This window comes from Aspergillus glaucus (genome assembly GCF_001890805.1).
Source record: "Aspergillus glaucus CBS 516.65 unplaced genomic scaffold ASPGLscaffold_9, whole genome shotgun sequence".
Lineage (NCBI taxonomy): Eukaryota > Fungi > Ascomycota > Eurotiomycetes > Eurotiales > Aspergillaceae > Aspergillus > Aspergillus glaucus.
This window is the reverse complement of record NW_019170461.1, coordinates 959,781-983,111: the sequence shown is the minus strand read 5'-3', so window position 1 is coordinate 983,111 and position 23,331 is coordinate 959,781. Positions and strand designations below refer to the sequence as shown.

The 23,331-nt window shown below is 48.7% G+C and overlaps 12 protein-coding genes across 12 annotated transcripts; 7 read left to right on the top strand and 5 right to left on the bottom strand.

The window, feature by feature from the left end:
* Positions 1 to 47: 47 nt before the first annotated feature.
* Positions 48 to 697, top strand: ASPGLDRAFT_46803 (uncharacterized protein). The gene has a single exon (XM_022546529.1). It carries the CDS (start codon positions 313 to 315, stop codon positions 631 to 633), a length of 321 nt encoding a protein of 106 aa, XP_022401577.1. The 5' UTR covers positions 48 to 312; the 3' UTR covers positions 634 to 697.
* A 210-nt stretch (positions 698 to 907) lies between these two features.
* ASPGLDRAFT_46801 (uncharacterized protein) lies at positions 908 to 1,510 on the top strand. The gene has a single exon (XM_022546528.1). It carries the CDS (start codon positions 1,067 to 1,069, stop codon positions 1,280 to 1,282), a length of 216 nt encoding a protein of 71 aa, XP_022401576.1. The 5' UTR covers positions 908 to 1,066; the 3' UTR covers positions 1,283 to 1,510.
* A 403-nt stretch (positions 1,511 to 1,913) lies between these two features.
* On the top strand, positions 1,914 to 3,751 carry ASPGLDRAFT_25522 (uncharacterized protein; the record flags this gene model as incomplete). The annotated part of the gene is made up of 4 exons (XM_022543493.1): positions 1,914 to 2,310; positions 2,395 to 2,720; positions 2,803 to 2,927; positions 2,980 to 3,751. 4 exons carry the CDS (start codon positions 1,914 to 1,916, stop codon positions 3,749 to 3,751), a joined length of 1,620 nt encoding a protein of 539 aa, XP_022401575.1.
* Positions 3,752 to 4,043: 292 nt separating this feature from the next.
* Positions 4,044 to 5,156, top strand: ASPGLDRAFT_125521 (holocytochrome c synthase CYC3; the record flags this gene model as incomplete). Its single annotated transcript, XM_022540568.1, has 3 exons — positions 4,044 to 4,127; positions 4,189 to 4,847; positions 4,907 to 5,156. 3 exons carry the CDS (start codon positions 4,044 to 4,046, stop codon positions 5,154 to 5,156), a joined length of 993 nt encoding a protein of 330 aa, XP_022401574.1.
* Positions 5,157 to 6,569: 1,413 nt separating this feature from the next.
* Positions 6,570 to 9,108, bottom strand: ASPGLDRAFT_74200 (ABC1 kinase family protein). The gene is made up of 3 exons (XM_022549722.1): positions 8,481 to 9,108; positions 7,078 to 8,417; positions 6,570 to 7,012 (listed from the first exon to the last, which is right to left on the bottom strand). Exons 1-3 carry the CDS (start codon positions 9,024 to 9,026, stop codon positions 6,835 to 6,837), a joined length of 2,064 nt encoding a protein of 687 aa, XP_022401573.1. The 5' UTR covers positions 9,027 to 9,108; the 3' UTR covers positions 6,570 to 6,834.
* A 279-nt stretch (positions 9,109 to 9,387) lies between these two features.
* ASPGLDRAFT_149001 (putative GTP binding protein) lies at positions 9,388 to 11,894 on the bottom strand. The gene is made up of 5 exons (XM_022541991.1): positions 11,279 to 11,894; positions 11,089 to 11,223; positions 10,919 to 11,038; positions 10,731 to 10,865; positions 9,388 to 10,675 (listed from the first exon to the last, which is right to left on the bottom strand). The coding sequence occupies exons 1-5, from the start codon at positions 11,628 to 11,630 to the stop codon at positions 9,477 to 9,479; spliced, it is 1,941 nt and encodes a 646-aa protein (XP_022401572.1). The 5' UTR covers positions 11,631 to 11,894; the 3' UTR covers positions 9,388 to 9,476.
* Positions 11,895 to 12,398: 504 nt separating this feature from the next.
* Positions 12,399 to 12,821, top strand: ASPGLDRAFT_125830 (dolichol-phosphate mannosyltransferase subunit 3; the record flags this gene model as incomplete). Its single annotated transcript, XM_022540593.1, has 3 exons — positions 12,399 to 12,446; positions 12,526 to 12,594; positions 12,660 to 12,821. 3 exons carry the CDS (start codon positions 12,399 to 12,401, stop codon positions 12,819 to 12,821), a joined length of 279 nt encoding a protein of 92 aa, XP_022401571.1.
* A 630-nt stretch (positions 12,822 to 13,451) lies between these two features.
* On the bottom strand, positions 13,452 to 14,356 carry ASPGLDRAFT_35326 (xanthine phosphoribosyltransferase; the record flags this gene model as incomplete). Its single annotated transcript, XM_022544547.1, has 5 exons — positions 13,452 to 13,497; positions 13,552 to 13,661; positions 13,720 to 14,032; positions 14,094 to 14,200; positions 14,324 to 14,356. The coding sequence occupies 5 exons, from the start codon at positions 14,354 to 14,356 to the stop codon at positions 13,452 to 13,454; spliced, it is 609 nt and encodes a 202-aa protein (XP_022401570.1).
* Positions 14,357 to 14,860: 504 nt separating this feature from the next.
* Positions 14,861 to 16,943, bottom strand: ASPGLDRAFT_46790 (putative C4-dicarboxylate transporter/malic acid transport protein). The gene is made up of 4 exons (XM_022546527.1): positions 16,305 to 16,943; positions 15,930 to 16,245; positions 15,457 to 15,867; positions 14,861 to 15,403 (listed from the first exon to the last, which is right to left on the bottom strand). Exons 1-4 carry the CDS (start codon positions 16,714 to 16,716, stop codon positions 15,052 to 15,054), a joined length of 1,491 nt encoding a protein of 496 aa, XP_022401569.1. The 5' UTR covers positions 16,717 to 16,943; the 3' UTR covers positions 14,861 to 15,051.
* A 401-nt stretch (positions 16,944 to 17,344) lies between these two features.
* On the top strand, positions 17,345 to 18,521 carry ASPGLDRAFT_25516 (SDR family oxidoreductase; the record flags this gene model as incomplete). The annotated part of the gene is made up of 6 exons (XM_022543492.1): positions 17,345 to 17,385; positions 17,465 to 17,689; positions 17,740 to 17,747; positions 17,801 to 17,952; positions 18,006 to 18,100; positions 18,164 to 18,521. 6 exons carry the CDS (start codon positions 17,345 to 17,347, stop codon positions 18,519 to 18,521), a joined length of 879 nt encoding a protein of 292 aa, XP_022401568.1.
* Positions 18,522 to 18,994: 473 nt separating this feature from the next.
* On the top strand, positions 18,995 to 20,687 carry ASPGLDRAFT_125287 (succinate--CoA ligase (GDP-forming) subunit beta; the record flags this gene model as incomplete). Its single annotated transcript, XM_022540546.1, has 7 exons — positions 18,995 to 19,048; positions 19,117 to 19,191; positions 19,264 to 19,336; positions 19,398 to 19,497; positions 19,565 to 20,110; positions 20,162 to 20,501; positions 20,553 to 20,687. 7 exons carry the CDS (start codon positions 18,995 to 18,997, stop codon positions 20,685 to 20,687), a joined length of 1,323 nt encoding a protein of 440 aa, XP_022401567.1.
* Positions 20,688 to 21,142: 455 nt separating this feature from the next.
* Positions 21,143 to 22,768, bottom strand: ASPGLDRAFT_35322 (F-box domain protein; the record flags this gene model as incomplete). The annotated part of the gene is made up of 4 exons (XM_022544546.1): positions 21,143 to 21,983; positions 22,040 to 22,413; positions 22,465 to 22,630; positions 22,686 to 22,768. The coding sequence occupies 4 exons, from the start codon at positions 22,766 to 22,768 to the stop codon at positions 21,143 to 21,145; spliced, it is 1,464 nt and encodes a 487-aa protein (XP_022401566.1).
* Between the last annotated feature and the right edge of the window lie 563 nt (positions 22,769 to 23,331).

The window sequence follows — 23,331 nt, the reverse complement described above, 5'->3', positions numbered from 1 at the left end:
CTATCTCACGTTATTCTATATTGTGAGCATCTATTGACATAACATGGCGCTTAGGCAGTATACAGACCTCCGTTCGCAAATACCTCCCAATCTCGAAAAGGAAGCGCCAAGTGTACGTCACCTTACATTACCGTGATAAGTTCTCCCTCGGACAGCGACTGGGCCCTGCAGCATACCACTGGGGACTTCTCATCAAATACCCTGCCGGCAACAGTTGCAACGCTTACGATGTTACCGACGCGATTGATCTTGACCCTATCACTGGCGAAGACCGCAATCTGGAACGAAATTGGTTATTCAGGGTGAAAGATAATGTTGACATGCTGCAAATCAGCCGTCTCGTTGGGATGGGTGATGATTGGCAAGGTGCCGAATGAGATTACAGATGGAGAGATACAGGCGCATCTTGATTCAGTCCCGTTACCCATTAAGGATGCCGTGCCAGAACAGAACTGCGTTAGCTGGACGAGGGATGCGATTCAGAAGCTTCAGGCACAGGGCATCGCAGAAAATTTTGATATCGACCAGTTCGTTACGGATGCGCTCGCTTTTGCGGACGAGTGTCTGAAGAAACCCAGTCAGACTCCAACAACCGGCTCACGAACCATCAATTACACTCGTCGACCAATGTAGGTCATGGGAATAAGATGACTCCGGACTCACTGCGGAAGAGATCGGGTTCAAGACAAAGGAGGCTGGAGGCACAAAGAGGTTATGGAAATACTATTTTCTTCTCTTTCACCCAGTGCTGGTTCTATTTCTTGTCAGAAACCAATTGTTGACTTCGTATATGCACATTGCAACCCGGAGATGGAGAAAAGTTAAGCCGGCAGTATACAGTGACAAGGTATACGAGCGACAACGTCCTGGCAGCTGATTCGGCGTTACACTCACCGAAAAAAAAAGGGGGGGCTTTGGCGGCAGTCAGTATACATGGTCCGTGTCGAGTCGCCTCTCCAATCCAATAGAAACTAGTTATACTCGCTCTGTATGTCATCATCACTGTGATGGCTCATGGAGACAAAGAAACCCCCTACAGGTAGGCTTTGCCATTGCTCATAGTGGGATGGCCGAGTGCAGGCAGGGCTGCTGGCCTGCTTCTCTCCGCCTCTTGCTGCCTCTTTTCATTCCATCCTTTCATCCTCCTTTCCCGATTCTTCCATCCTCTTCCCTCCCTCTGTCCTTTTTTTTCTTAAGTTCCAGAGATTTATTCTCATTGCTTGGTTTGTTCTTTTTTGTGCTTCCGTTTGTATCACTGCGACTTTCCGGGTCGAAAATCTAGAGCATCGGTCTGGTGTGTGTCTCTCTACCTGTGAGTTGCCTGCAGTTACCTGCATGGCTATCGGTTTACCTGCACCGGGAATTCGACCCCAGGTCCATCGGGAGTAACCTGCGTGTTGCTTGCCTTGCTCGGTTTGCTCCAGTATCTATCGCATTGCGGTTGGCAGCTTCGTCGAGATGCAGAAAACTAGCGTCATGAATGCTATTCCTATCCATCCTTTCCCTGCAGGTTAGTATTTCTTCTTTCTTCGTTCTCTCAGTTGGGTGTATCTTTGTGTATTTTTCTTTTCTTTTTCTTTCGGGTTGTTGTTGTCCTGTATCGCACTGTATCCACTTTATTTGTCTTTGATGCTTGTCTCACACACAACGCGAAAGAGTTGCAATACTACCCGATATCCATGAGGATTTGTGCAACATTTTCGCCGTGCTATTTAATTAAATCTTCCTTCGTGGACTCGAAGCTAATCTGTCGGTTCCTGGGGTTCTATGGAGCATGATCGTCAGCTCCACACTCAGGATCCGTAACGCCGTTAGTGGATCAACCGACATTTACTTTCATCGACCATGACCAAGACTTCAGCTCCAAGCGAATTAAGAATATCAAGTCCCGCAAGGCCATCCGGTCTCATGTTATGCGCGATGTGCGTCGTCGTGAACGACTAGCTGGCTTGAAGCGAGGCTCCAAGCGGGAAGCCCAACTGCAGAAACCCTCCAAGCCCGCCCCCATCGTGCAGGACATTTCTGAGGATTCCTTCAGCGATCAAGCAACGTCGTTCTGGAGCTCTTCTTCTCCATCGTCATCCTCGTCCTCGTTGTCTTCGTCGTCTTCTCCCCAAGTGACGAAGTCCAGTGGTGATCTCGTTCTCCCCCAGTCGGGACAGCAGTCCCTAACGCAATGGGATGCCGGCAATCTCCTAATCACGTCGGGTTCAAATCCCGTGCCCCAAATGATCTGGGAACTCGATCCATTCAGTACCTTGCAGTGCGTTGCTGGAATGCCATCTATGGTCTCGGAACTGATATTATATTGTAAGTTGTTATTGGACCTGTAGTTCGTTTTATTTGTATCTCATTGGCAAGTAATGGCTAATCTTTGAAATTCAATATCAAAAGATGAGACTGTATACGTACCGACGACGTTTCCAAATGCGCAAAATGGGTCAAAACGAGCTAATAAGGCGTTCACGACCACATCCGCCTTCTCGGATGCTGGCAGCTTCTTTGGCTTGATGAGCATGTGTGCGGCCCATCGAGCTATTCTTTCCGGACGTCATTCGGATCTGATCGACGCGGAAGGCTCATCAGGCAGTCTTTATGATCCAGATTATTATATTATGAAGGATAGATGCATTCGGGAGATGGAGGTCAAAGTACGCGATCCCAACCGGGCACTCAGCAATGAAGCCTTTGATACGATTGTTAGCCTCCTGACCAGTGCGGTAAGAGCCTTTCCCTTGGTCGTTTGATCGCTTGATATTTACCATATGCCCCTTTATCTCAAGCCGGTCTGACACTTTACAGTTGATCGTGGGTCTTTTCTCGGAAATCAGGATCCATCTCAAAGGTTTGAAACACATGGTAGACATGCGGGGAGGTATCACGGCCCGCAGCGTTCGAGGATCGTCCATCTGGGCTGCTATTGTCACGTATGTGTTATATTCCCACAGTAAAGCTTTCTCTTTGCTAAACTGCGATTAGAGCCGATATCAAGGCTGCTTCGGGCCTCATGACTGCACCGGTATTTCCATTGCTTTGGGGTTCGAAGCGCGTACCAGCGGATGTCCAAGCGCGGGTTCAGCCGTCGGAGTTCTCACCAGTGAACCGCATTGGCAACGCTCTCTGTGCAAACACACTGCTGAGTTGCTCTCTACGAAGGGTCATTCATGCGTTTCGTGGGGTTGCCTTTTATAGCGAGGCATTTGAAACAAACTCGCCTGCTCTCCAGCCCAAAAACCATGAATTCTTCCGCCTTTTCATATGCGAGATAGAGCATCGATTGGCCAGTTACGTTGATTCTGAGCCCGAAGCAACAGTTCTCCACCCGATTGAAGCGCTCACCAGGACAGCGGCAATTTGCTACCTCAATAGTCTTTTGATTGTCTCCCCACCATCGACGGGTCTTGGCCGCGCACTCACAAAACATCTCAAAAGGGCAGCAAACAACTGCACACTTCCACTGCTAGCACAGCTACCAGAGGAGAACGCCGTGCTTCTTGCATGGGCACTGTTTATCGGGGCTCAGGGCTCAACAGGACAGATTGAACACCATTGGTTTATTGAACAACTCGCAACTATCGCGGTAATCTGTGGATGGAGTCACTGGGATCATGTGTCGGATCTCTTGACCGAATACCTTTACATTCCTCAGGTTCAGGGTCAGATCTGGAAAACCATCTGGGACAAGGTTGTCACTTTTGTTCCAACAGGCATCGTTGGACCATACTATGCTCATCCTGCATGTTTTGGATAATTCATATCCTGGCTGTTTTGCTTGGTTTTTTATTCGAATATATGTAAACTTGATAGAAATTGTTCTTGTATTAGTTGATACCCGATAAGATAGGAGGATAATTATGATGTTTCTTATTGGACACTGCCTTTCTTATGTCATCCTCCGCGATGTTTTCCGATCCATGGCTTTTTGCGCAACCAATTTTTTATCCAGACAGCAATAACCCTTCTATCGAGGTTTCTGGCAATTTGACTCCTCGTCTTGACCGTCGTTGTCTTCCCTGTTCAATACATACCTCACTCTATTCAATATGGGTTGGTTCTGGGCAGACCCGCTACCAAAGTCAGCGCCTATGGCTCCGAATCCGTTGGCATCGTCCGATGCCTCCCCTCCAGTTAGTTCTCACCTATTCAGAGCAGATTGAATCTGGTTCCCTAACCATTGCTTGTATATAGCCAGGATGCCCGATGCACACCTCGAACCCTGCTCCCGCTTCACCTCCGCCATCTCACCCTGAGCAACCCAGTGCCTGTCCGGTCAAGTCTTCGGACTCTCCATTCTATACGCCCCCGAAAACCACCCCCTCGCCATCGCAACCCCCCTCTTCTTCCGAGAACAAGCCCTCAACCTTATCCAAGCTCAACCCCATGAATTACATGTTCTCGTCCATTTCCCAGGAACGAGCCCCGAATCAGAATGTCGATCTCCCCGTCGAGCGGGAAATCTCTTCGATACCGCGGGGTGACTCGGAGGGTAACTGGGAATACCCATCTCCCCAGCAGATGTACAACGCGATGCTGCGCAAGGGCTTTACCGACACACCCCAGGATGCCGTGGAATCGATGGTCGCAGTTCACAATTTCCTCAACGAAGGTGCTTGGGATGAGATCGTCGGCTGGGAACGTATCTTCGCCAAGGGTTTCAAGAGTGCATGGGATAAGTGCAAGCGGGGTGAGCAGAACATCGCCATGGATGCGTTTAGGGAGGAATTTATGGGGACCGTCGATGAGGAATCAACGCCTCGTCTACTTAGATTCCAGGGTCGGCCGAAGGAGCTGACTCCTAAGGCGCAAATGCTCCAGACATTGGGGTGGCTGTATCCGGCCAAGTTTGAGTGAGTAGTCCTTTTTGTGTCTGGAATTGGACTGCAGTCAATTAACGCGCAGTTATTAGGACGGACCCTCCATTCGACCGTCACGATTGGTACGTTATGCGAGAGACGTCATCAGGCCCTAAGGAAATCCGCTATGTGATCGACTATTACTCAGGAGCTCCGGAACCTTCCGGTGAGCCGGTCTTCTACCTTGACATTCGACCAGCCTTGGATACTCCGACGGCCGCCGTTGAACGACTGATGAGATGGGGAGGAGATGTCTGGTACCGGGCCAGTGGTGGTTCCGTTCGTGGAAAGGCTCATGATTGATTCATTGAGCGTTGCATGACTTGTCTTTTTCTTTCTTGAACGAACTTGGTGCTTCTCCGCTCATCGTGATAACGTTGTATGCTTAGACAGGACGCAGGCGTCTGGTGGTTCATGGTCTCTTTGATTGTTTTCTTATTATCATGTCTTCTTATCTGCATATAGATTTTTATCAACTCTAATTCCGCTGACTGAGTTCTCACTATGAGGAATGCAGAAAGAGTGTAGGCGATACAAGATATGGTTGGTGTCCAGGTTGCCTACGCACTATCTACATACACCACCCCCCTCCTTCGCATCTCAAATCCTGCACTTCAATCAACATAGTAGTATCCGCAACCCCATTTAGCAGCGAAAATTTCTTCCAAGCACCAAATAAATGGACGCCCAGACATCTACAAGGGTTAAACATCGAAGAACATCACCATCTTCCAGCCTCTGCCATCGTCGAGGACGCCAATCTACCCAAAGATGACGACCCATGTATGCTTACTCTTTGCGCATCTTTCCCTACTATACTTACTTGTTATCAGTATTCGAGACCCTCGCTGATGAATTTGCCAAACCAACCAGACACGAAGTCCTCACGAATTTCACGCATCCTGGCAACAGATGCGAGATGATTCTTTCCGGGCTGGATTTGGCTCAGATGGAGCTTATCTCTATTGCACGTGGGTTTATGGCTCATTTTGATAGCAAGAATGCCCTATAGGTTCTCTTTATTTCATCGCTTGCATTTTGATGCTGAATATGGAAGCAGGAGATTCAGTTACCGCTTAATACCATTCCACATATCATCCATTCAATGTAAAAGGCACTCTACGGAACGACGGTGTATTTTTCAGGATCACAGATAGGGAGTCAAGCCTACCGCTCACGATCTTCTTGGTATGCCATGCACCTAATCTGCTCTGTTCGGACTCTGGCTAATAAACCAACTTTAGGCCGGAAAAGGCCCAGAACGTTTAAGCATCGCATTACCCCATGAAGTCGTTCCATACCTTCTCTTCCAAGTTCCAAGTATTCTTACAATATGAGCTGAATCCCACATTAAACGACTACAATGCATTCGTTGTCAGCATGAAGGGAACTACTATTCAACTCGTCAGGGCTTCTTGCTCTAATTCATATCTTCAGGATCTGGTGGAGAGAAAGGCTCCTGGGTCTCCGCTGGGGGTTTATTTCTCTGAACCCTATGATCTTTTGGAGCAGGGAGATCGGAAAGAGTTTGTTAGGAATTGTATTGGGCTTGTTCGCTGTTTGTATGGTTTGTTGGAGATGTTTGATGATTGTTCTGCTATATCACAAGACAAGTCTGAGAGTGAGTCGGACGATGAGGGTAGTGATATGTACTCTCTTTGAGCCGCATATTCTAAAGAACCAAGTACATGCTCCCTTTTTGGAAACGAAAATATACCATGGGTTTTTGTATTATAGATATTTATATTCTATCGCTAGTAAACCATATGCCTAACTGGAAAAAAATCATACTCATACACCTGCAGCATCCAGCATCTGCAAAGAAAATACACCATATTGTCACAATTATTCAATCCATAATCTATAATTCAGAACATAGTGTTGCTTCATCTATTCCCGAGGAGAGAAATCTACCACTCTCATATCATGGCGGCGAACAGACACACAACATACCTTTGATGTTTCCTTTGCGTTCACTTCATCAGATATTCGGCGACAACAGGTCATACTTGACACAATTCTCGACACTTTCAATACTGGCCTGGAGCAACGTGCGTGCCTCAAGACCAACCCACACGCGTAGCATAGAAGTGTCGCCCGAGCGTACGGATTGCATGAATGAAGCACTGGATCCGAGTTCGCGTAGAAGAGGGAGTGCACTAATTAATGAAGAGTTAGACAAACGAAATATACAAGGACCTTTGGAAGGAAGGACATGACTTACCGCTTGAAGAGATCCAGATCCGGGTCGAGACTACGCCCAATACCCTCAAGGAGAAGAATTGAGATAACCACGTTCACAAAGTCACCCTCGAGTCGGACGTGGTGACCCCTTACCATGGACAGAACCTCGCTGAGGATATCTCCAATCTTGATATTACCAAGCGCGAATGTCCGAGACTTGATGCTCAGGATCAAATGCTGCATTCTCAACGCAAAGACCTCAGGGTCAATAACTGCGTCTGGTTGCCGGCATCGTTCGACCATGAGCTGGCCTGCTCTGTATCCGTCGAACTCTGCGACTGCACGGAAGAGATCAAGGAAGTTCCGCCGGTTTGATTCATTGAGCTGTGTCACGAGTCCAGTATCGATGAAGATCAATTGTGGGCGGTAGCCTTCAGCATTCAGCTGGTTGAGTGCGTTCTCCCAGTCTTGCGCATCCTTTAAATGCGGTCTTAGACGTTTGAGCACTTTTTCCGTCACATCGACCTCGGCCTTTGTCGGAGCTTCCGACGCCCGGGTGCTCTTTCGAAGGGAGAGATCTAGCTCACTCGGTTGGTAGAACCGGACCATGATGTTGCCCGGGTGCAAGTCCGCGTGGATGAAGTTGTCGATCAGCAGCATGTGAAGGAACGCATCCAACCCTTCACTTGCTATTTCCTGCTGATAGACACCTCCACCAAGCTCCATGAAGGTTGACAGCGGGATTCCCTGGGCAAACTCCTCCACCAGCACCTCCCGGGTACTGTAATCCAAGTATGGGAATGGGAACCAAGCAGTGGTGCGCGACTTGAACTTCTCACGGAAGATGGCGAGGTTGGACGCCTCGATCCGAAGATCCAATTGTAACTTCATCATCTCCCCAAATTGTGCAACTTCGTCTGGCAAAGACAGCCAGTGCATTGTAGGGATGGCGTTGATCAAGGACGAGAAGAAAGACATGATTCTCAAATCCCTCCGAATGACCCGTTCAACCTTTGGATGAAGCACCTTGATAGCCACATATGAAGATGGGACCCGTTTAGGCGAGCTCTTCACCAGCACATCAACGTTCTTTCTGACTTTACCTCGCAGACTCTCGGGTTCCTGTGAGATATCCTTATCCTCAGAAGCCAAGCTTCGCTTCAGTCTTGCTTTGTATACCTGCGCAATTGCGCCTACACCGAGGGGCTCCTCCTGGAACTCTTCAAAGATGTCCTCGAACGGCATCCCATTGAAAGCTTTCCTTATGGTCTTCTTGGTCGCATGTAACGGATGTGCTGGTGCATTGGAATGGAGGGAGGACATAATACTGCATAGTTCTGGAGGGAATATATCGGTTCGTGATGCTGCCCATTGCCCGAGCTGCATGAAAAAGAACGACGAATCAGTATGCGCAACTGTAAGACTTCAAGGGAGGACACCCACCTTGATAAACGCCGGACCAGCACGCTCCATTGCCCGAACCAAAAATTGGAACCACCATAATGTCCCTGCCCGTTCCTCACTGCGATCCTCCAGTCGTTTCCCAAACCAAGCCACCGGAAATGTGAGAATGACCGGCATAAAGATGAACATCAAGTGCACAAATCGAAACCCGGTCGCAATCGGATCATAAATATAACAATACAACCAAACATAAAGCCGCTGACGGAGCCTCTTCAGCCCCCGCGCATCCTTCGAAACACCAGTCTGGACTTCCGCGCGCGACGCTTCCAGCATATGTAACTCCCCGGTTTTCTCACTCGAATCCCCCTCCTCTGCCAGCTCCAGGAAGGCACCTGGAGTCAAGGCAGCCAGTAGCACCGTCCTGGCCACGGGGGCCTTTCTCGAATACCCCGAATAACCATCTTCGTTGAATTGTCTTCGTGGCCATGTTGGCGGACGGGCAAAGCGTAATCGCGACGGCGGAGCAAAGCGGGACAGTAGCTGCGTCGGACGACAGAAACGGCCAAAGAGGACGGCCGTCCTCATGTTCTCATGCAAGCGAGCGCCTCCGAAGGGCCGCGGGGATCATGGAAGAGCGTAAGAGAGGCTCTGTAGCCAAGCAGGGCGGGGCCATTGAATTGTGAAAGGTGTATGTAGAGTATTGTAGGTGCTTCGGAGCCCGCAAGGAAACATCGGCCATTCGGAGTTGCACGTGGTACGACGTCATCGCCGACTACGCAACATATCCATCACCGTTGTTTAAAGAATACTGAAGTACTGCAGAAAAGATGTTGAATTGTGGCCGTTTATAATAATCTGACAGCTGTGCTGACAATCTATGCTTCTATTACTGTAGGCATATGATCTATTTCAACACCCGTTCAGCTATCTTCACTTCCTTTCAGATGCCGCGACACATGGCCGTTCATCAAACCTTCCAACGAGGTCTTCCAGTCCTCTGGTAGTGTACCCTGCTATACACAATTAGCATGTATTTTATAGAGAAGACGAAGACCAACTTACATCGTTGGAGAGCAACTCCTTCACGAGAATAATGGTGTTATCGCGATCCTTAGCCCGCTGTACCTTTTTCATTTCAATCGCTGAATCCGAGTCACCTGCACTTAGTGTCTTCTCAAGCAGCGGGTAAACTTCCATATTCTGCAGGCAGTCCACGACAGTCGAAGTACCCTGTTTGTAAGACGCCATCAAGGCCAATGCAAACCAGCCTTCACTCCGGACAACAGGCCACTGAGTCTGTGTGATCATGGCGCCTATCGGACGTGCAATGTGTTCGTGTAAGCTGAATAGGCGTTCCAAGAGGGTGCTTGTCTCGGATTCCTTAGCTTTCGGGATCAGAGTGCGGCAGATGGAAGCAACGCTTCGCCCGATTTCGGTCGTAATTGGGGCTGAATCTGTCTTTTCGAAGAGACCAAGCAACAATGACAGATATGTCGGCTCGTTTTCCGAGACATCGCCCTCAGGAAGTACGTCCAGTAATCTCTTGGCGTTTTCATATGACGATACGATCAGCTGGCGAGCCATGCTGGTAGCAGCAAATTGGACCTGCGGAACCGTCTCATATCCCCATAGACTTGATATCGCGGGTATTATACCGGCATCACCCAAGCGCTGTCTGTTGTCGCCGGCAATCGCCAGGTTTTTCAGAAAGCCGAGCGAGGAGTGAAGAACGCCGCCTCTGGCGTCACCCTTGAGGATCGATATCAATTCTTTATGCAGACCTAGATCGCGAACCATCTTCTCGCACACTTCGTCTGACCTAGCCAAGTTACCCAGCATGACACATGAGCATATCTGGAGCTGGTCTTCATTTGCGGTCAGCCAGGACTTCAGAGTCTGGAACATTGGCGAGTCAAGCGGGTAGAACTTTGCAAACAGTTCTGAGCCTGAGAGCTCCGCCAATGTCTGGTTGAGTTTCAGTTGCAGCTGGACGAACGCCTTCGCCTCTTCGACGGATGACCGATTCACCTCGAGGGAGAGTGACCGTTGGAGGGCAGAGAGCACACGCTCCACCATGCCATTCGATATACAGACGTTTTGGAATCGTTCATTTTCCAGATACTTCACGAGACTGTTAACAACGCAGGAGGATTGGGAGAAAGTGGTCTCCTTGTCAGCTGCAAGCTCCAGTAGAAGCGAAATCATTCCATCAGGGGAACGCTCAACCCCTTGTCCTGTATACCATTCTCGTTAGAAAAGGAACATAAGCAGATAAAGAAAGCGCCATACCTTGCTCCGCCGCCAGTTCTATAAGTTCGTAAGAATAGTCAAGCAACGCCTCGTTATCAGAAAATGCACCGTCTTTGATTAGTTTCGATAGTATATACGCAATCCTGTTTTCGGCGACCTGGGCATGAGCCGGCTCTATAGCCCAGTTAGTAAAATTAACTGCAATGAAGGTAAGGATACAACCATACCAAAGTCCATGCATGTGTTATATAAGACGGGTATTACCACTTGGGTAAGCCCCGGGTTCAAAAGATGACGGACGATAGCAAGTGTATAATTGTCTTTCACGACGATTAACCTATTTTCGTCTGAATAGGGTTAGTATGCCACAGCGCCAGCGAGACACAAACACACTTACCTGTATCGGCACACGAATTCCCACTCAGCCGCAGCGAGTGCAGCAGTAACTCATTATCGGTAATCTCGCTCGAAGCAATCAAGCGAAGGAAGAAATCCAAGATTCCCGACTGTCCGTAAGGTAGCCTCCACGATGCTAAACTACCTGTCAGACTCCATGCTTTGCTAGCAGCACGTTCAGCTGTACTCACAATTCCTGCTCCCGTTCGCCAGAAGATTCGCTGCTTGAACCAAGAGGTCTGAGTTGGAACTCCATAGCTTATCCAGAATAGAGCGTACATCCATGAAAGCTTCGATTTCCGCTTCATTCTCGCTTTCGAGGTTCTCCAGAGTCTCTTGCAGAGACGTGAGTAGATTCGTTTGTTCTTCTGCCGGCAAGGAGTCGGTTCTTTCTGTTGGCAGACTAGGCGGCAATGCAGTCGAGTCTGAGAGAATCTTTTCCACAGAAGGACAATCGACATCTTGTGGCTTCTGTAGACTCACTTGCATGTCTGGAGCAGAAGCACGCTCGCCGGCGGTATTCATCTCATCTTGAGAAGTCATATTCCCAGAGCAGTCCGGTTAAAGATCGGTAAGATTACACTTTTCTTCCAGAGGAATGGGACCAAGTCGAGTTCAAGTATCTGGAATCCAGGCTTGTTTGGAATTAGAAATCAACGGGATGCCACTTGTATGAATTCTAGCCAACGATGACAGCTAGAAGGACACTTCACAAAGACGTAGATCTCCTGCGAGTATCCGAGAAACCAGGGCACTATAATTGGAATATAAAGATGTTAGTGGATGATAGAATGAACTTCTCGTCTAGTGTTTGTACTCGGTGCATGTCGACGGCCGGCGATGGTTCAGGGATCAATATAATATGGAAGCCTGAGGCGCCTGAGGCACCATTTGTTCCTACGATAGTACACCAGTAGTCTCTTTAGTTTCATTCCGCCAACCAGCTATGTATATTATAAAGGTATATAAAATAGAATACATAAACGAGCCAATTGCCCTTAAATCTAGAACTATCCATACCAACTGTCAAAGAAATATCGAGTTATGAACTGCATGCGGAACTCCATCCTAATACGGCGACCACCGCGGCCACGAGACGCATCGGGGGGAAATCGCCGTTACTTTCGCATACGTGCAGGAGAAACTACAACCACAGCAGTTTTCTCAGGCGTGCAGTTCTATAACGAATTAACTAATAATTAATTGCGTGGACTTTGTTTCCATCACGGATTCTCCTTTCTGGCTTCTCTTTTTAATCGCAACCAATTCGACTGCCTAACCGCATACACCCTGATTGATTCGTGGTTCATCATGACGCGCGCTCAGCAGACTCTCTCAGTTCTGCTGCTGGTCTCTTCGGTATACTCAATTGGTGCTGTTGATTATGTCAAATGATCCTCTTGCTGACTATGTGGCTTTTTCTTTCCGCCGGTTCTAGCTCTACCTCGTCCTCTACCTGGGTCTCGTCCCCCTAAATGAGACCGTGCAGCACGAAGTCATCCCGGTCGTACGTTCACCCACTCCTTTTTATATCCCTATAACTACTAAATACTAACGCGCTATTCTCGATAGCTCCCCTTCTACGCCCTGATATCCTTCGGATGCTACCTACTCGGCCGGCTGGGAGTGGCGATCATGACGTTCAACGACGTCCCCGAGGCGCACGACGAGCTGCAGAAAGAGATCGAGCTGGCCAAGGTTGATTTGCGCCGGGGGAACATCGACGTCGACTAAACGGTCTTTTGTTTTCTTGTTTGTTGCGCGGTCTGTTTGGGCTGAGCTGGGTTGGGCGTGTAGGGTTGCTTTCTGTTCTTGCGTTAATATTGCGCGGGATTTGGGCGTCGCTACACGTTTGGGAGGGGGACAATTGATTGTCAATGGCAATGGTAATGATGGTGTTGGATGGGGTTCCTGATTCCTGTCCATTGATATCCCGATACGCCAGCGGACCTATACGATTATTGAGGTAATAAGGGAATCTCCTGTGGCTATTCAAATGCTGGTTTTTATATAAATCCAATTTGATAGCGATTCAATGGCTCAAAAGATTTGCTCGAGCAAATGTCCAACTCCTATATGGCAATAAGGCAAAAAGTAAATATATGCAAATGATCACATCCCAAGAAATATCAGCAAAAGGCGAATTTTGGATATCTGTCGTTTATAAGTCAAGCCGAATCCAAATATACCAAAATGATTTTTTTTTAGCATCATGCATAATTCCCGCTGATCAGGCATCTTCTCATCTCGTGGCGCGGTATGTCCAACATATCTCTGTGACATGCGCAAGATTGAACCTAGTGTGGACTGAAGGGCTTGATGCCAAGGGTGGATGGAATGATAGAACGAAGCTAAGGTCCGATTTTAGAGAGGGTTCTCCTTGGACAAGCGGTCGTGTTCGTCGATGTCCCTGTGAAGACGTATGAGCAGCTAATATCAAAAGCAACAGAATTTCTTCATTTACTTGGCCTCCCATGGATAGCAAATCCACACATCTTCGGTGGTCAGAGATGCGTGGTAATATTTCTCCATCATGTCCTCGGGCAGCTGGCCCTTCTTGGCCTTGTTCTTGTTCTGCTGCGAATTAGCAAGACCATCCATAACCCTAGAAAGGTTTCAAGGAACAACTTACGTGGAGCACAAAGACAAAGAAGTTGGTCTTCTCGCCCTCACGGCCCAACTGCTTCTGCGCCGTCTCAACGTCCTTCTGGAGTTCCCTAACAGCGTATTCCAGCGTCGTCCGGGTGTCATCGACCTCGTCCACGATGAGAATGTCCTTTCCGATCAGGGTGTTCATTTCCAACGAGCTAAGGTCCAGCCATTGTGTGCGGGTGACCTTGGTACCGGGAACCTCTTCGGGGTCGCCGCGACCCAAGTCTTCATAGAGCGACAGACCGATAGCCTGGATGGGGATGTTGGGCTCGCCGGGGCGCTTCAGGAAGGACCTACTCGAAAGAATGAATCAATATTGATCCTTGGTGATGCCACTCTTGATCGCAGACGTACCGGAGAATGCGGGCAGGGACATAACCACCGCCGCCAATAGCGATCATAAGCTGAGGGCGGAAGACATCGAGGATCCTTTCGGCAGAGGTCTGACAGAGCTTGTGCACCTATCCGAGAGAAGACAAGGTTAGTCGATATGAGAATGCTTGGTATTGGATGTAAGCGATAAAGGAGCAGGGAATATGGAATCTATCCGCCTTCCATGCAGCTTCGACGTATCCTCGACATACCTGGTTATATGTGACACAGACTTTTTGCGGCATCCTGGCGGTATTGAATTGGACAAGTCCGAAGGGTTAATAGGCAAGTGTATTGGAAAAGTGTAAAAGATCAAATTCGAGGGGCGATGGAAAAAAGTCCTGGGTGGGGCGCGGATAACGGCGATAGATAGAAAATCAGCTGTCAGACAGAGAGTATGGAGTACGATGTTATGTTATTGTAAGAGTGCTCTGTATGAAGTATAGAGTACAGAAATTAAAGAGAATAGGCAGTAAGTGAGAATTCTTCTCTCCTTGTCTGCCTATTCTGAATTTTCCCTTGCCTAGACACGCGACAACTGTCTATGCCTATCTCTATTCATGGAATGCGCCGCCAATCATGTGCCTCGCCTATTTAGTCCATGGCGGCATTCGCCGAACGGCTATGGCCTCCAAAAAAAGCACGTGCAGCAAGGGTCCTGCCCCATCTATCTTTCATTATTCATGATCGATCTATCTCTGCCATTCAAAAAAAATAAATATATATATATATATATATATATATACGGAGTACACTATCTTTCTTATATACCGCGGCTTGCCAACAAAATCATTGTCCTTCCATTTGCACATTGAAGGTACACGGTACCCTGACCCAGTCAAAAACTATCCATGGTTTGCTGAGCAAAAGCCGAGGTATATACGGTTTAAGAAAGTCTTCGCTAATTGAGAGCAAATAGTCATTTGTGCATGGTCTCACATCAAACCTCCGTTGTTCGAATGTCTGGAATCTCAGGCTGCACCCGGTTCATCTCAAACCCGCCCTCATCTTTATCCTCGCCCTTCTGAGGCCATAGGATATGGTGCAAAACAATCGCTCGAATCATCATGCTGAACACGAAAATATACATCAAAATGAGAGGGAACACCATCACACATCCGACAATCAAAATCGGTTTACATGAGAATGCATTGCCAATTGCAAAGGTGGCGGTTACCAGCGCGGTATTGGGAAACACGAAAGAGAACCAGGCCATGGAGAATTTGATCCGACCGTGTCCGATTGTCGACCAATGAGCAAAACTTGCTACAAAGAAAAAGAAGATGGCCAGTCTGGATGAAAGTTAGCTGATCTATCGCGCAGATGGGCTCTCGCAAAAACTTACCCCCATAGCCATAATGCGCCAAAGTTAATGACGAACCTCAGAACATCAGCAGCCAGGGCCCCATTTCCCATGAAATCATCGGGGAAGCATCGCTTCATTTCAGAAGCCATGTTCACAATCCCCGAGACAGTGAAGGCGCTAGGTCCGACAGAGACGAACATACCGGGCCGCACGTTTTCCTTGGGCAACTTCTGCGACATCAATCTATAGATAAAGGCTGAATACACCATCAAGGAGACCATGAACCCAACTCCTTGGATAGTCATACCACCGATGATGATGGACAAACAGCGAGAGGGCTCAAGTTTACTGCTCAGGATGCCAGCATGAGGTCCAATTATCAACATTGGATATGCCGGAAAGATCCAAATCGGAGTCATCTGGGCGATTGTGAATGTCTGCGTGGACCACCTGAACGTCATCAATCAGCGGGCTCTTCAGACGTTGGGGAAAGTGAGCAATCTCAAACTCACAGAAGAAGGTATATCCCTGCCGAAAATATCACTGCCAGAATCGCGTCAATCCAATATAGTATACCGACGGCCTTGGCCAGCCAATAGCCTGTATGCTCTGGGCCATATTGCGAGACGTTGATCAAGATCGTTCCAAAGGAGACAATGCATGCAGGGACAAATAGGGATTCTGTCGGGTGCAGAAAAGACGCCTTGAAGGTGTATGGATAGAGGTAAAACCGAGCGAGGAGCAAACCCCATATGGCAAGGTACAGTACAATGTTGAACAGAAAGACGATAATTCCAATCGTCTCAAGGCCTCGAAATCGATAAGGAACTAAACAATGCGATACCTATCAGTGCGAAGTTCACGACAGTCTTTATTCATTTACTGACCGGCATACAAGGCGTTTGCAATTCCTCCGGTTGCCATGGTCAATGTGAAATAGGCCCAGGTGAAGTGACGGATACGTTCTCTCCAGCTGAGATTGACGATGGACGACGAGTCGGTCTCTGCATGATCGGTCGACTCAGTATCATTGATCTTGCTGTCCTTCCTCGCGACCGTCCCATTGATCACTCGAGGGGTCGACCCTTGCAATGACTCCAAAGCCGATGTATGGGCGTCGCGCAATGCCTGCGCTGTTGGTGGGCTTAACAAGTTTCCATTGCTGCCTGTCGACAGGTCGTGCTCCGCATCTTCAAAAGTCGGAGTCCTGAACCCCTCTTCCCCGCGACTTCTCAAGTGTCTGGGAGGTGGGCGTTGTAGTAAGTCTTTCATTGTCGTTGTCGTGGCATTAAGGGGCATAATTCCATAGTGATGGGGATCCTCCTTTAAAGTGACAATTCCACGTCAAGAAAAGGAACCCAATGGCTAGGTTCCGGGCCTGAACTCAGCACATGGATATCAATAGTACTAGTAGCGGTGACAGAAATCGACGAGTCAGAACTAAAGATCCTAAATTTTGCATTGCAATATAAAAAAGAAATCAGATGAAAGTTGTAGTGACAGAAAGAGATCTGGGATGCAGTACTCCGTACTAGTAGTTGGAATAAGAGAATCATAGGCTTTCTTCGGGTATCGGCACGGGAGAGCTACGTGCTTCTTTTCTTTTTCTTTCTAGACCAACCAACATCATTTACAGTATTATGTCTTAATCGTAAAAATGGCGAGGTGCATATATTTATACAACTCATTCATGCTTATGGAATCAAAGCGCAGTAGTTATGCATATGCAAATATGTAGCACTCTACACTCCATATCCCGGAGTAGACCGAAGTCCCCGCCTGATTGGCCCGAGGCTGAGTGACGTCCGATAGCCTTGCAGAGTTAATATCCTTCTCACTTCATATTCCTGTATTTATTTAAAAAGGTGTTGAATAACACTACATATTTCGCAGGGCTCTGTCCTTGACTGACTATTAATTGTCGAGCATGGCTGCTGCTGATAATCGCCGCTCCGTTCTCATCACGGGGTAAGCGACCAATCCTAATTCTAATACACTCTGCCCATCTACAAAAATGCAGAGGCTAATCTTACGATTTCTGATTTAGATGCTCTCCCGGGGGAATCGGAAACTCACTCGCGCGGGAATTCCACCGAAACGGACTACGCGTGTTTGCGACGGCACGGAATGCGAAAACAATTGAAGAACTGGAGACATTGGGAATCGACACCCTGAGTCTTGTGGTTGATGATGAAGATAGTGTGCGATCATGTTATGCGGAGGTGGAGCAGAGGCTTGGAGAGAAGGGACTGGATTATTTGGTGAACAATGCGTGAGTATCCTTGTCCAGAATGTGGAGGCGCAAAGCTGACTAGTTATCAGAGGTCGGAGTACGTGCAGTCGAATCTTGTTTCGGAAGACAGCAACCTAACTTTGACGGCAGACTATACGGTTCCTGCTATGGAGGCAGACCTTCCCGAAGCTCGTCGGACTTTTGAAACCAACTTCTTTTCTGTTATCCACATGTGCAAGACCTTCTTGCCACTGCTTATCAAGGCCAAGGGGACGATTGTGCAGGTTGGATCTGTTGCGGGAGTGAGTATTATACCAGTGGTGCTATCATCGCCGTCTTAACTGATGTACTCCAGATCATTCCCTATGTGTTTGGTTCCGTTTACAATGCCTCGAAGGCAGCTCTACACTCATGGAGTGATTCTCTGCGGGTTGAATTAGCGCCATTTGGGTAAGTAATCATGTTCTTCAATCAGTTCCAATGCTGGACGAAGCCTGATACAATGCCATACAGAGTTAATGTCACCACCGTCGTGACCGGTGGCGTACAATCTCGCATTGCTCGGACGGATCGCACCCTACAGCCAAACTCCCTATATGGCCCCGTTGAAGACCAGTATCTACGTCGCGTAAAACACAGCCAAGACGGTGCTATGCCGCATGATGCATATGCACGGAGCGTGGTAGCGCAGGTTCTATACGGGTCCGCACCATGGCGTTGGTTGTGGCCATGGGCACAGGGCCGAAAGAGCTGGATTTGGGAAGGTAACAAGAGTTGGCTGATCTGGTTGTTGGTTGGGGGTTGGGCATGGTCAGGAGTGTTTGACCGGATGATGACCGGGATGTTCAAACTTTCCCGATTGAGGAGGTAAACAGGGCCCTATCTTACCCGAGTAGTGTAAATAATTTGCCGTCATTGTGACGCGGGGCATGGTGGGAGGTGTAGGAATATGTACAGTTTTATATCAACTTCCTGCTTGTATACCCTCTCACATTATCTCCTTCCCTACCAATGTTCAACCATTCTATATACTACTCATACATAAGTCTCTGAAAACTCAATCGCGATGGGGCTTTCCGTGATGTCTTCGCTTCGGAATCACAACCGATTAGTCATCCAGAAACGTCCGCTGGTTGGCTGTCAGGTGACCCGCCAACCGTCGTCTCAAGGCCAAAGCAATTATCCATCCCGAGCATCGCAGCCGTGAAAAAGAAAGCTGTCCCTCTCGTAATCACTCCCTCTCTTTTACCCTCTCTCTCTCTCTCAGGTTATTCTTCTTGAGAGCCCTTACTATCTTTTGTTGACTCGACCACTCTCCCCTCTTTCTCTTACATCATATCCATCATGTTCAAGCTCGCCCGTAGCCGCCCATTTGCGACGGCCTTCCGTGCTGCGACGGTAAGATATTTAATCTATATAGTTATACCCGGGTATGATTCACTGACACAATTGCTTGCTTTAATTAGGGGGCCCCCAGAATCGCTCAGCAACAGAGAAACCTCTCCATCCACGAGTACCTGTCCGCAAATTTGCTGAAGTCGGTACGCACATTACGTCTCCACCCCCTCTTTCTTTTTCCGCCAACCTCCAATGACTGATATACGCGGTTATAGTATGGCGTCGGTATGCCCAAGGGCGAGGTCGCCCGTTCCGCTGAGGAAGCCGAGGCTGTCGCCAAGTCGCTCGGTACATGATTTCATTCTCGAAACCTAGAAAACACGCAGCGTACTAAGACGGGGTATTACAGGTAACGACGACATGGTCATCAAGGCTCAGGTCCTTGCTGGTGGTCGTGGTAAGGGTCACTTCGACAATGGCCTTAAGGGAGGTGTGCGCGTGATCTACTCGTGAGTTGGATCTATAAAATTTTTTACATTCAAAGGTATTTGTTTGTTGACGGCGACTTCACTATAGGCCCACCGAGGCTAAGATGTTCGCCGACCAAATGATCGGACAGAAGCTCATCACCAAGCAAACTGGCGCCGCTGGCCGTGCTTGCAATTCCGTCTACATCTGTGAGCGCAAGTTCGCCCGCAGGGAATTCTACCTCGCCGTTCTCATGGACCGTGGCTCTCAGACCCCCGTCATTGTCGCCTCGTCGCAGGGTGGTATGGACATTGAGGCTGTCGCCAAGGAAAACCCCGAAGCTATCATCACCACTCCCATCGACATCAACGTCGGCGTTACCGACGAGATCGCCCGCACCATCGCTACCAACCTTGGCTTCTCCGAGCAGTGCATCGAGGATGGCAAAACCACCATCCAGAACCTGTACAAGGTCTTCATGGAGAAGGATGCCACTCAGATTGAGATCAACCCTCTTTCGGAGACCTCCGACCACCAGGTTCTGGCCATGGATGCCAAGCTGGGCTTTGACGAAAACGCCGAATTCAGACAGAAGGAGGTCTTCTCGTGGAGAGACACCACCCAGGAGGACGCTGATGAGGTCAAGGCTGCTGAGTACGCCTACACTTTGCCTTGAATATGTTCCTTTTCTGACCAATGGTATAGGCACGGCTTGAACTTCATCAAGCTTGACGGTGACATTGGATGCTTGGTCAACGGTGCTGGTCTCGCCATGGCCACCATGGATATCATCAAGCTCAACGGCGGTAACCCTGCCAACTTCCTTGACGTTGGCGGCGGTGCTACCCCCGCTGCTATCAAGTCCGCTTTCGAGTTGATCACCAGTGACCCCAAGGTTTCTGCCATTTTCGTCAACATTTTCGGTGGTATCGTCCGCTGTGACGCCATCGCCCAGGGTCTGATCAACGTTGTTCAGGAGATGGGTCTCCGCACACCTATCATTGCCCGTTTGCAGGGTACCAACATGGAGCAGGCTAACAAGCTGGTATGTTTATTTACCAATAAGAGACAGAAGAGGTGCTAATCAGTTTCATAGATCAACGACTCTGGTCTCAAGATCTTCTCCATTGAGGACCTCCAGAACGCTGCCGAGAAGTCGGTTCAGTTCTCGAAGGTTGTCAAGATGGCTCGCGAGATTGACGTCGGTGTTGAGTTCACCCTCGGCATCTAAGTGCCGTGACAGTGCATTTACTTGTCCCTCTCTTTCTCGTTTTCTTTTTCTTTTTATAACCGTTTGACCATTCGACTCTTTTCATTTTCCTTTCAGGGAGGTTAGTGATCGGTTACCAAGGGAAGATAGACTTCTTTTCCCTCTTAGCATGATAGGTCAGAGAAATGACCTGGGAACCGATATGACTACATTGGGCAACTGGGAATGGTTCTTGTTTGGCGACAGGGAACAGCTGTGGAATTTATAGAGATTATTGATGGATTACTGTATATCGTCCTTTTTCATTTCATTTGTTAATGTTTTTGACCCCATTTATGGCCCAGTAGAATTAGAAACAGACATGTCTCGTCATATCGTACACATACATATCACATAACAAGCAGTTCATATCCAGGATATCATCCAATCCAAATCCCAGTGTTACCAAATCCAGAAATCCACCCAAAACCAAACATTCAAGAAATCGGAATCGCCCCCATAGCCTGGTCGTCCCGATCAAAAGACCAAACCCTCAACCCACTCGCATCAACAAGCAGCACCGAACACCCATCCCCCAGAATCATGAACATCCGATCAAAATCCTCCCAATTCACCTCCCTCCTCAACAACTCCCGACTCAGCATCGGAGAAGGCCGATGCGCCCGTTTCGCGCGCGGGTTTGAGATCCAAATCGTCGGATTCCCATCTGCCTTTCTGATATAGTAGAGTAAGTCCGGCGCGATAGCAGCCATAGACAGTCCGACGTTATGAATACTCCCATGGTGAGTGCGGTGCATGTAGATTTGGAACGTGCGCGGGTCAGCAGTTAGAATGAGCGCTTCTGTTAGATTACGGTTATTATGCCAGTTGATATGCAACGAGCCGAGACGGTGGTTACAGCGCGACTTGCGGTCCGTGAGGTCTTCGTAGAAGTTCCCGCCGGGTCCGATGTCGCTTGGCAACGGGAGGATCTCGGGTTCCTCGTCTAGAAAGGCACCCGTATTACCATCCCGGTAGAACCGGCGGAGCGTGAAGACAGCGCGGTCTGTGGGGATGGAGCCCGCGAAGCGGCCCGTGTCGCGGTTGGAGATGTGCACTGTGGCGAGGCGGTCTTGGGACGGGTGCAGGATGATGAGGTGCAGGCCTGTGGGCACGCGGACGGCGTGGGTGGTATGGGTGGAGAGGTCCCATTGGAGGACGTTTTCGCGGAAGCCGAAGGCGACTTTTGTGCCGTTGGCGACGAATTTGTTGAAGTTGGCGGAGGGGAGGTGGAAGACGCCTTCTGTGTTGGTGTGAAGGTGCCAGACGTGGCAGGTTCTGTCTTGTGTTAGACTTGTTCAGAGGCAGGAATAAATGGAGGGAGGGGGGCTCACCCCCGACGAGAAAGCGCAGCAACAATCTGATCCGTGATACGGACATTATCAAAAATATCCCGGTTCTCGGTACAGAAGCGCTGCAAGGCGCCGGAGCGCAGATGACGCACAAACACAAAAGTGTCCATTTCAACCCACGCGTATCTACCACCGCAGTAGTCCATTGGATTCATACTAATCTGGTAAGTCTGCAGCTGCCAGGAAAAGTGACTCTGGGAGACTGGCTGGCCACGCTCCAGCATGACCCGGTCCCTGGCGAATTGGAGGAACGCTAGATTCGAGGATGTGTCCACGGTGCCTGGTCCATAGCGCCAGTTGAGAACTGAGTCGCGGACTAGACGGTTAATGAGGAGAGACTTCCAGCGTTTGCAGACCTGTTCTTGTTAGCGAGCTGCTCTATGCATGTGATGGGTGGGTATGCATACACTCTGTAGATTGAAGAGATCCGCGATTTCCAGGTACGAGGTGATCTGGACAGCCAGTTCTAGAGGCAGTGAACCCAGGATATCCCGATGAAAGCTAGTTTTGTCGATATGGTTCTTCAATTCGCGTCTTTCGTCGACGCGCAGCTCATTCAGTATATTGAGGTATCTGTGACGGACAGTTAGCAAGTGCGACGCGACAGGGGGGGCAGACATAAACATACACAGCGCGTCGAGCGGATTTTGAACGCAGATTTTGAAAGCGTATCAGGATCTCTTCGACCTGGTGGTCGTGATAGACCTCCATGGCGGTCTTTTACCGGGAGTTGACTCGGGAGAGCAGCAAAGAGAGTCAAACGCCAATAAAAGGTTTATTATGAACGATTCCACCGCCTTGGGAGGATTTTTTTTCAGGGGAAAGTGAAAAGAGAGCATCTGGTTGTTTTTATGGTTTTGTGAGTGGTTGAACGATGCATGTATATATATGGGTGTGGTGGGAGAGGTGTGTGGTGAATGGGTGAGATATATATAACACAGTGGAGTTGAGTACAGAGTAGAATGAAGATATATACCCAGGAGGATAGAGATAAATTGTAATTATGGTTATTGTTTTCTATAATAATAGAGAAACTCAGCTATAGAGGTATTCATTGTTCCTCTGTTCTGTATATATATCTTCCATCTGCCATCTTCCATCTTCATCAACAACACAATTTTCATCGCATCTTTTCTGCTCTATTTCTGTTCATTTCATCCTTATTCCAATACTAGCATAATCTACTATAGCTCTTCGTCTTCTGAAGTAGCCTCCCTTCAACCGTGACTTCCCCGAGTCGCCTCTTGCCTCATCTCTTGCCTTCTTGCCTTCTT